The sequence below is a fragment of the Pholis gunnellus genome (assembly GCF_910591455.1).
Source record: "Pholis gunnellus genome assembly, chromosome: 15".
Lineage (NCBI taxonomy): Eukaryota > Metazoa > Chordata > Actinopteri > Perciformes > Pholidae > Pholis > Pholis gunnellus.
In genome coordinates, this window is record NC_136542.1 from 292,503 (window position 1) to 304,055 (window position 11,553).

An 11,553-nucleotide genomic window follows, 5' to 3' on the forward strand; every position below is an offset into this window, starting at 1 on the left:
AGAGACAAGGACATGTTCACAACGAATCCAAAGACTCACGGTTCTTCTGACTTTTATACTTTAGTCCCAAACCTCACCCCACATCTCACCATCACATCTTACTGACTGAACCAGTACAAACCACATCCGGTCCTCTCATCACGTCAGAACCTCCTCCTGACGGGTCAGGTTGACACTCTTTGGAGGTGTTCTGTTAATCTTTTAAATATGTTTATACGGGATCAAAGTAACAGTTTATATGAGGTCTCGTACGGTTATTCTACAACAGTACTTTGACTGAAGTAAAATATCGGAGTACTTAAGAGATTAAATATAATATATAATATGGCGGAACTGTGGATTTTACTTTTATCTTCGAGTGAAGCTCACTTCCGGTTCGGTTTTCCCGCCTTCTCCTCTGCGCTTGACAGAAGCTGCAGACATTCACACCACAAAAGAAGAGTTTGTCTCTGCTGCCGCGGAGTGACGCTGCAGTGACGTCACTGAAGACAACGATAACCTCTTCTTCGTGTCCAAAAATAAAAGCATAACATTCATCATGTTTATCTAAATCAACTCTCAATTTACAGATTTATCTATAATATATATACAAATTTAAAATTCAGAAAACAGAAATTATCATTTTAATTCTAGGGGACACTGGATGGACTCTGGGGGGACACTACAGAGACACTGGGGGACAATGGGGGGGACACTAGAGCGGACAATGGGGAGGACACTAGAAGGTTCAGACATCCTGGTCTTCAGGGGTCGCTCCTGATTGGTCTGTCTTCCAGATCAGCTGACTGTCAAATAATCTACTTCCTGTTTTTGTTAAATTTAAATAAATTTAAATAAACGTATAAAATGATTTCGTGTGTTTTAATGTTCCGTCTTTAATCTTTAGAGTTTAACTTAATGTTTACTGAACATGTGACTTTTGTTTACTTTTTGAGTCCTCCATGGTTCCCCTGGTAACCCGTTTAACGTCACTGCGCTATGCATTGTGGGTAATTCACTTCTACTTGTAGATCCTCACGGAACCTTTGGCCCTCGGAACCTTTGGCCCTCTTGCTCCTCTGCTGCTGCAAAGGATTGTGGGTCAGAATAAGAACAGGATGTAGAGGAACATCCTGGCCCCGCCCCCTTCGAGCCTCCCGTCCAATCAGACGGCTCCACCTCCTCCCAGTAAAGCAGTGACACAGATGATTGTAAGAAAAGTGTCCATAAAGTTTTATTGAGTCTCTGGTGGATTACAGACCTCATGAAACTTTAAACAACGAAAACGTTGTGAATCATAAATCATCTTTTTATTATTTTACTCTTTTTATTTCTCTTTTTCTCTTCTCGTCTCCACCTTGAATCAGAAATGGAAGCTTTGGTCACATAAGAGTGAAAAAACATCGGTATACTGTGACTTTAAAAAATAAAACATTCTGAACAACCAATCAAATGGAGCCACTGGTCTCCATGGCAACAAACAGCTGATCAAAGAAAAACAACGCACTGCATTAGTGAAGATGAGGATGATGATGAAGACTAGCGTTCATTAGTTAACTAATACAAACATATACAAGGCTTCTTTATTTAGTGACGTTACGCTTTAATAAGAACCGACAGCTGGACCCTGAACACGTCACACAGCAGCAGAACAGGAAGTTCACCTACACAATAAAACCACCACACACACCGCCAAAATAAGACGACAGACAACAGGAGAGGACACAGTGACCCTTCCCTGAAAACATCTCCAAGTGTTCGTCTCTCTGAGAAGAAGAGTCGAGTTAGAAACGTCTTCACTTTTCATCCTCACATTCCAACCGTTACTAAGGGGTAATAACCGTTACTATGGGGTAATAACCGTTACTATGGGGTAATAACCGTTACTATGGGGTAATAACCGTTACTATGGGGTAATAACCGTTACTATGGGGTAATAACCGTTACTATGGGGTAATAACCGTTATTAAGGGGTAATAACCGTTACTATGGGGTAATAACCGTTACTATGGGGTAATAACCGTTACTATGGGGTAATTATGAAAACATTTTAAACAGAAACAGGTTGAATGACTTTTCTGACTCAGCAGAAGACAAAAACAGTTCATAAGATGTTGAGACGATCAGGGACCGACTGGGACCAGTTCCTGCTGAAGCAGCAGACTGGGATGGTTTCTCAGGTGGATCGGTCGTGTAAGGGCTGATACCTGATCAATACCTCATGGATACCTGATCATCTCGGGTCCGATTTATCATGTTATCTTCTATCATTAAATAAAAGTTACTTTTATTTTGAAGGTCTTGATGTTTGAACTTTGAGAACTTTTGTTCATTGAAAAAAACCGGGACAGGTGCTTCAGGTGGGATAATGCTGCTGGAGAGGACTGGGAAGAGGAGGATGAAGAGGACGGTGTCTGGTTAGTGATGAAGACGACATACTTCCTGTCTGTTCTCTCTCTGGTCCACAGTTCTCAATGTCATTCGTCCACCCAGGCTCCGCCCACAGTGGGTGCCCAGTTGATGTGGGCGGGGTTGTATAAAAGGGGCGTGTCCGGTTGGTGTTGGGCAGCGTCGAACAGTTAAGTGTTGCCTTTCAGGACACCCAGACAACTCTGCAGCAGCTGGAGGTTCCCCTGCAGGTGAGAGGGGCGGGGTCAGAGACGCAGGTATAGAGACACAAGTGCACAGGTATACAGGGCGACTGTGGCTAAGTGGAGAGCAGGGCCGTCCTTCAATCAGAGGATCGGCAGTTCGATCCCCGGCTCTGGCTCCGCTAGTTGCATGTCGATGTGTCCTTGAGCAACACACTTCAAAAAAAAATTGCTCCTGTAGCTGAGCCTACCGTGTAGAAATGTGATGGAATCTGAATTGTAAGTCGCTTTGGATAAAATTGTAACGTCATGTATAATCAATGTCTTTTAACAGATGATGTCATTTGTTACCTTGGCGTGTTTGAGCTCCAGCTCTGCCAGCTCCACCAGGTTCTTCCTGAAAGCTGCCACTCGTCTCGTCTTGAAGTCTATGAGCTCTGCAATCAGAACAGAATCCGGATCAGTACCAAGGATCAGGAGTACAAGTACCAAGGATCTGAAGATAAATGAGTATATTGGTGTGAGGACTGTTTTGTGTGTTTAGTTGTAAAAGTGAAAGCAGTCTCTCAGGTAGAAAAGGTGGTCTGGACTGACCTTGCTTGGCGGACTCGGAGATCTTCTCAAACTTGTGGCAGCAGAGCTGCTGGCTGGTCTCGGCCTGCAGGACGTCTCTGTTTTTGGCTCGAGCTTTATCCAGAGCCTTGTTAGCGTTTTCATAGTCCACCAGAGACCGGCTCCTCCGGTACAGCAAGTCCTGCAGCCACATCACCACAATATTCAACAGCTGAACGAGTCGTAACATTTGATTCAGACGGTGCTTTACTGAGCGAGGTGACTTCATTACAATGAACACACACTGGAGGCTATTTTGACTCACATACAAAGACTCACTACAGCACCAAATGTGGATGAATCCACCGCTGAATATAGTCCCCCTCCTATTGGTTTCATAAAAACTATCTTAAGAAACGGATCTTACATGAAGATGGCAGCCTCGGTGCTGCGCTCTCTCCTACTTTTGCCGTGTCCGTTTGTTTGTCTTGTTTCCGGCTCTCCTCTCTGATCACATTCAGCAGAAACATCTTCACTGGACAAACCTTTTCGCCGCATTTCATCGAACCAGAACGTTTTACAGAGATGTTCGTTGGAGGAGCAGCGGCTCTCCTCGGGATTTATCGAAGACGCCGACGAGGGAAGCGAGCAGGAGCTCGTTAATCTGCGTCAGCGGGGATTCAGAGCTGCGCTCCCGTCAATCCACCTGGTGAACGTCCTCTCTCTGGCCAACAAGATGGATGAGCTGCTGCTCCTCAACAGACTAAACAGACTTCAGCAGATCCTCCGCCCTGTGCTTCACTGAAACCCGGCTCGGTGAGCACATCCCGGACAGCGCACCTCATCTGCCGGGCTTCCAACTCCTCCGAGCGGACCGGCGCTGACGGGAGACACGACGGGAGACGGAATCTGCTTCTACGTTGACGAGGGTCGGTGTTCAGATCACAGGGTTCAACACCAGCATCCCATAATACTCCAACACAAACTCCCCCAGCTCACTGTGCCGGCCTCCACCTGTCAGTGGATCACTAACGTCCTGACTGACAGGACGCAGCAGGTGAGGCTGGGAAAAACCACATCCAGGACCTGGACCATCAGCACTGGACCCCCCAGGGATGTGGTCTCTCCCCACTGCTCCCTCTACACCAGGGGTCAGCAACCTTTACCGTCCAAAGACACATTTTGATCTATTTTCCACCAAATACAATATGTCTGGAGCAGCAACAGCTCTTTGATGACAAAGTTCTCTCCACATCGAGCATCCAGGTGAGCAGCATCGCTGGCAGTGAAAGCAAATTAATACGTCCACGCAGAATTAAACTCTATTTTCCTCCGTGACTTTTCTTCTGTTGGATTTATCCATCGATAGTTTACCGAGGGCGGAGGTCTGCAGATCATCATCAGACAAATACAAGGAAAGGCGCTTCATGATGTGAGATGCAGGAGGCGGATCGCGCAGCGCGGCCGTTTATGAATATTTTACCATTTTGCTCAATAAGGTTTGAATCCAGGTTGATGAGATCTTTCCATAAATATCTGTTCTTCAGTGTACTTCTTCATACGTGGCTGTGATGTAGTCTCACTTATACAATCCTAATCCCGCAGTATATCTGAGATGTGGCTTCTAGATCTCAGCAACATGTTTGTGAATGTGTGAATCTGACAACAGAGACAGGAAACAGCTGCTGCTGTTACACGAACACACACACACACACACACACACACACACACACAGAAACCACTGATGCCCAGCGTACGGGAACACTCACGTGATATTCGTTTTCAGGCGTTTTAGTCTGGATCTTGAAAACAATGCTGAAACGCCGTGCGGACGCAGATCGGTTTTGTTTGTTAAAACTCGTATTAAACGTATTCGTGTAGATGTAGCCTCAGGGCCGCAGGTTGCTGACCCCTGGTCTACACCAGCCCCTGGTCTACACCAGCGACTGCCCCTCAGAGGACCCGACTGTTAAACTCCTGAAGTTCTCAGACACACAGCGGTCATCAGAGGCGGTGATGAGTCTGCTACAGACCGGAGGCTGAACAGCTGGTCCTCTGGTGAGCTCAGAACAAGCTGGAGCTGAACAAGCTCAGAACTGTGGAGACCTTCAGGTTTCTGGGATCCACAATCTCCCAGGACTTTAAGTGGGCCCCCAAACTCGACACCATCAGAAAAAAGTCCCAGCAGAGGAGAGCTGCTGATCCTGTTCTACTCCACCATCCTCCAGGCTGTTCTCTGCTCCTCCATCACGGTCTGGTTTGGATCGTCCACCAAACAGGACCGGAACAGACCACAACGGACCGTCAGGTCTGCAGAGAGGATCACTGGTTCCAGCCTGCCCCCCATCCTGGACTTGTTCACCTCCAGAGTCAGGACACGGGCTGAAAGATCACTGCAAACCTTCACACCCTGGACACAAGCTGTTCACCTCCTCCCTCTGGAGGAGCTACAGAGCTCTGTACACCAAAACCACCAAAACCACCAAAACCACCAGACCAGGACCAGCTTCTCTCTGCGTCACTCTGATGAACAGTTGATCAGTCATGCTGCACCATCACCTCCATTCCACTGACACTGATGGCAGCGAGTGGTGAACAGCTGTTTGTGTGGCGTCACTTCCTGTTTCCTTCCCCTACATTCCCCTGGGTCCTAAGTCCCTCCATGTACAGCTTCTCATCACCTCTATGTACCAACGTACATTTATAACAAACACCACATGTTACGCTAATAAGCGTAGCATAGTGTCTGACCAACATACCAACAAAATAATGATTCATTTAAATTATTGTTTAGAGTTTTAAAGTGTTTAGTTTGTAATATGTATAATAATCATATCATTTAGTTATCACTACTGAGAGTTTAACAAACATAAAACATGACGTAGATAGGTTTGCAGGTTTCAAGATGTATATTTAAATTCATCTCTGACACACATGAAGATAAAGTTGTGAACACGCTGAATATCTATGATCAGAATCATTATAACTGTGTTATAACTGCTGCTGTGTGAAGAGAATCCTGCTGTTAACAAGAACCTGATGAGTTTAACGTGTTTAAACCAAATGTTGTTGACCTTTAGTTCATAGAGCAGCACTTTAACATACAAGAGCTCAACACACTACTTTAGATTCATTATGAACTTTAACATAACAATGAGATTAATCGCGATAAAAAATGTTATTCGTTGCCCAGTAATAATATATATATATATATACATATACATATATATATACATATACACATATATATATATATACATACATATACTATTTTTTTTTGGGATATACATTTATACTTATATTGTATATATTAAATGTTTATAGCTACATCTGTTCTACTTTTTTATTCTTTATATATGTTTCTTGTTTATTGTAAATAGGGTATGTAGTGGAAACCGGAGCCAAAAGACCGCATTGAGAGACGGACTCACAATAGTTTTAATCAACTGCTCCTCGCCTGGAAAGTGAACGAGGAGCAGTGAAAAAAAGAAGTCAAAGAAATATTTACATCCTGTTAGATCCGGGGCCCAGTTCTATAAAGCACCTTTACCAAATAAGCCAGACTTATTTCACTTAGTCCGACTCATTTTCAGTTCATTCCGTTTCATAAAGCAAATTCTGTGAGGCTAACTGTCGGGCTAACTGTAAGGCTAACTGTAAGGCTAACTGTAAGGCTAACTGTCAGGCTAACTGTAAGGCTAACTGTAAGGCTAACTGTAAGGCTAACTGTAAGGCTAACTGTAAGGCTAACTGTCAGGCTAACTGTGAGGCTAACTGTAAGGCTAACTGTCAGGCTAACTGTCAGGCTAACTGTAAGGCTAACTGTAAGGCTAACTGTAAGGCTAACTGTAAGGCTAACTGTCAGGCTAACTGTCAGGCTAACTGTAAGGCTAACTGTAAGGCTAACTGTAAGGCTAACTGTAAGGCTAACTGTCAGGCTAACTGTAAGGCTAACTGTAAGGCTAACTATCGGACTAACTGTAAGGCTAACTGTAAGGCTAACTGTAAGGCTAACTATCGGACTAACTGTCAGGCTAACTGTAAGGCTAACTGTAAGGCTAACTGTAAGGCTAACTGTCGGGCTAACTGTAAGGCTAACTGTAAGGCTAACTGTCGGACTAACTGTTGGACTAAATAAGGCTGTGTGGACCTAACTGTAAGGCACAGATCTACCCAGCATGCATTGTGCGTTGATGATTCTGTTCAGACCCATAAGGATCGGACGAGGTCTGACCTTTGCAGCCTGCGACTCTCTCAGGTAATATTTCAGCAGGTCGGCCAGCTTCAGGTCTTCATCCGCTGCAACTCGAGCTTCAATCTTCTGTAAAACAACGACAGAAACCTTCACAAGTCTGATGTCAACAAAACACACTACGGACAACAAACAACGTCAACAAACATACTCTCGTTTTCTCAAACAGCTCCGACACTTTCAGGAAGAACCTGAAACAGATGAAACGGGAAACCGATCAACTGGAGGAAGTGGAAATTAAATAATGAAACCAAAATAAACCGGCTCGTCTGTTCATACTTGCAGAGGTCTGTGGAGTCCTGCGTTCCTAATGTGTAGAGAGACGAGGCGATTCTGTTGATGTCATCTGCAGCATCTGAACACAAATACCTGACGTTTAGTCCCATGATGCACCTGGACAGCGTCTCCCATTAGCCTCTGTTATCTAATCAGCTTGATTCTTACTTTTGTGCGAGCGGATCATTCTGTCAGATTTGGCCGAAGCGTCTTTTACTCTGTTGTGATATTCCAACAGAAACGTCTTCTCATGCTCAAAGAAGTCGTCCACGTCCTGAAAAACATGAAATATCCATGAAACCTGACGGACGTGAGACCTTTGAACTCCGGTAGAAGCTCTGAACTCTGAACCGCCACCTTGACTCCGGCCACGAGGACGCCGTCCGCCGACTTCACCACGTTCTTGAAGAAATCCTCCAGCTTCTCTTTCTTGTTCTTCCCTCGTACACTCAGCTGTCAGAGAGGTCAGAGGTCACACATCATCATGAACTGCACAAGCAGCAGATACACAACATACGTCTTCCTTTAACAATTGATCGTTTCTCATGTGGAGTACCACAAGGCTCCTACTTAGACTCTTTTATTGTTCTCCTGTTATTTATGTCATCTTAGATTAATATGTTTAACAGGAGCAGAGTGAGACCTCTCGGCTCAGAGGTGTGTAGTTCTACTGTCAGGCGACTCACGTCCTGGTTGTACTCCAGGAAGACGTGGAAGTTGAGGTCTTTCCTGAGGACAGGATGAGCCGCCACACGACACAGGAAGACCTCGTGCATGGCGACGGTCTTCTTAAAGATGGCCAGGTACTCTCTGAAAACACAGAGCAGCAAGCCGTCAGCTTTACTACCAGCTTAGCGGCGCTCCAGACGATTGTCATCAGTGTAGGTAGGTCTTCAGACTGGTAGGTAGGTTGGGGCGGTTGGGTCGGTAGGTTGGGTCGGTAGGTAGGTTGGGTCGGTTGGTAGGTTGGGTCGGTAGGTAGGTTGGGTCGGTAGGTAGGTTGGGTCGGTTGGTTGGTAGGTTGGGTCGGTAGGTAGGTAGGTTGGGTCGGTAGGTTGGGTCGGTAGGTAGGTTGGGTCGGTTGGTAGGTAGGTTGGGTCGGTAGGTTGGGTCGGTTGGTTGGTAGGTTGGGTCGGTAGGTAGGTAGGTTGGGTCGGTAGGTTGGGTCGGTTGGTTGGTAGGTTGGGTCGGTAGGTAGGTAGGTTGGGTCGGTTGGTTGGTAGGTTGGGTCGGTTGGTTGGGTCGGTAGGTAGGTTGGGTCGGTAGGTAGGTAGGTTGGGTCGGTAGGTTGGGTCGGTAGGTAGGTTGGGTCGGTTGGTAGGTAGGTTGGGTCGGTAGGTAGGTTGGGTCGGTTGGTTGGTAGGTTGGGTAGGTAGGTAGGTTGGGTCGGTTGGTTGGTAGGTTGGGTCGGTAGGTTGGGTCGGTAGGTAGGTTGGGTCGGTTGGTTGGTTGGGTCGGTTGGTAGGTTGGGTCGGTTGGTAGGTTGCTAGATCTGTAGGTCAGTATGTAGATCGGTAGCAGGGACGTGCGGTCAGGGGAGACAGGTGAGGCTCATCATGAAAAGTAAAAAACAAATAATGATAAAATAAATAATATTCTCTATTGATCTGTGCTATAAATGTAATTTCTGTTCAGAGGACGTGAGCTGTGTCTCACCTCAGATTGCGCAATCCCTCACAGACAGTTTTCTCATTGTTTGTCACCACTGTAATATCTGTAGACACTTGTATTATAAGTCCTTTATTCCATAGAATAGCTCATGTATTGTATTTCACGTGCGTGTAGAACTTATTCAGTCTTGATCTGACATCAAACCTCAGAGGAGCGAACAGGACCGCTGCCTCACTGAGAGCACACGGGTCGGTTCATGCTTGTTCTGCCGTTGCTCTTCTTCTACGCTTCTCTTCTTCTACACTTCTCTTCTTCTACACTTCTCTTCTTCTTCTATTTAGCTTTGACCGCAAAGATGGAAGATTCTATATCTAAGCTTAAAAATGTCAAAAAACAGGGAAATATGACCAAATCAACAGTAATTCAACGTCGGACCGGTAAGGCAACCTTTATGAGTTTGTTGTTCTCTTTATGAATCCCTGGTTGTTACACAGATCATCACAGGATCTCTCGAGCGCTCCGTTTCTGAAACGCTCCCGGAGGAATCAAACATGTAGCTTAGCTGTGTGTGTGTACAGCATGCTGAATGAAGTATGACAGACAACCAGCAGTCAATGTGCAAGCTGCCAGCTGAATGGTGGTTTAATCTGCTCTGTTGGGTTCAGATATTTGTAAATCTGACTCTGAAAGAGTCAAAGCCTCACCAGCCACGAACCTCACGGTTGATCGGTAGATCAGTAGTTAAATCAGTGAATATGTCGGTAGGTGGTTAAATCGGTAGGTAGGTAGTATCAGTGACTCACGCCTCCAGCTCCTGCTTCATCTTGGTGAACTCCTCCTTGGTCATGGATCCTTCTCCCTCCCCGAGCTTCTGCAGCTTCTCTCTGGATGCATCAAAGTCTGGTCTGGGGGGGGCTGGGGGGATCTACACATCAACAACAACAACGGAATCATTTGCTTTATGTTTCCAGTTATGCAACTGAAACCGTTTCTAATGTTCAGGATCCAGACGGATCCACAGATCAATGCTCTGGCTCTTACGATGTATCCTGCGTACTCTTCGTTCTCCACGAACGAGTCGTGAAGCCAGATGAACTCTTCGTGCTGTCGGACCACCGAGAACTCGTTCTGCTTGAAGTTAGGGAGCGTGCTCTGTGTAAACAGGAAGTAAACATCAAACGGATCCGTCCAAAATGTCCTCACTAAGACGGAGTAAGACAGACAGACAGAGGACCTAAATGTCCTCACTAGGATGGAGGACAGACTGTCTCACCTTGGTGTGGACGGTGAACTTGACCTTGTCCCTCTCACTCAGAGCGTCAGAGATGTCCACCTGCAGCGTGGCGTCCGTCTGCAAATCTACGTTCACTGCCCGCGGCTGCATAGGGAGGATAGAGACCACATATCCCATAATGCACCACACCTACTGACGGGCTGGTTAACATGGTTATTGATTAAGGACACAGAGTCTGAGACAAAAAACTAGCACACTGGTTCATGTCTCACTGGGACACAGACCAGGACTGTCTCAGTGGTCATGAGACTCAAACTGAACTGAAGGTAATCATCCAATCAGCATCAGAGAGAAAATCACGTGACACCCGGATGGCTAACTAGTACAGCAGCGCCTGTTAGCTCAGTTAGCCCGTGAAGCTAACGGTTGAACCGACAGAGAGCCTGGAGCCCGTTAGTACGAAGCTAACGTTAGCCAGCACGGCTAATACACTGGAGCTAAGGCTAATTAGCTTATCTAGCTTGGCCCTGACGGACAGACAGGTGCAGACAGACAGGTAGACTCACTCCCCGGTCCTCCTCGGAGAGGAAGTCGGGTCCGTCGTCCAGCCCTTCCTGCTGCGGAGAGAGAGACACACAGAGCCGTTAGTCCACCACCACAACAACAACACGGACACCGGAGCCGTTAACGGGCCGGTTAAAGAGCGAGAGGAGAGAAAAGACATGAAGACGTGAACCCACCATCATGGCTGCGAACGGGTGGAGACAGGAAGTGGCGTGACGTCACCACGGAGAGGCATACGTCACGAAACAAATTCAAAACAAGAAGGAGAGCTTTATTATAACCTTTAATTGAACTCTAATTATATTCAGTTTTGTTCATTTTATTTAGTTTACTTCATTTAATTATATTGTTTTGTTTTATTTGTCATACTTTACTTTATTTCATTCTATTTTATTTTACTTTATTTTGTAAATTTGTTTTATTTAATGTTTCTTATGATGACGTCATTGTGTGTGGTCTCCCTTCTGCTGGTCTGTAGTGGATCTCGGTCTCTG

General features: G+C 45.9%; 1 protein-coding gene across 1 annotated transcript; it reads right to left on the reverse strand.

The window, feature by feature from the left end:
• Positions 1-1,197: 1,197 nt before the first annotated feature.
• On the reverse strand, positions 1,198-11,290 carry snx6 (sorting nexin 6). The gene is made up of 14 exons (XM_079174339.1): positions 11,236-11,290; positions 11,062-11,112; positions 10,535-10,639; positions 10,303-10,413; positions 10,065-10,186; positions 8,337-8,460; positions 8,008-8,103; positions 7,819-7,924; positions 7,654-7,729; positions 7,526-7,565; positions 7,357-7,443; positions 3,165-3,324; positions 2,922-3,007; positions 1,198-2,612 (listed from the first exon to the last, which is right to left on the reverse strand). The coding sequence occupies exons 1-14, from the start codon at positions 11,239-11,241 to the stop codon at positions 2,559-2,561; spliced, it is 1,224 nt and encodes a 407-aa protein (XP_079030465.1). The 5' UTR covers positions 11,242-11,290; the 3' UTR covers positions 1,198-2,558.
• Between the last annotated feature and the right edge of the window lie 263 nt (positions 11,291-11,553).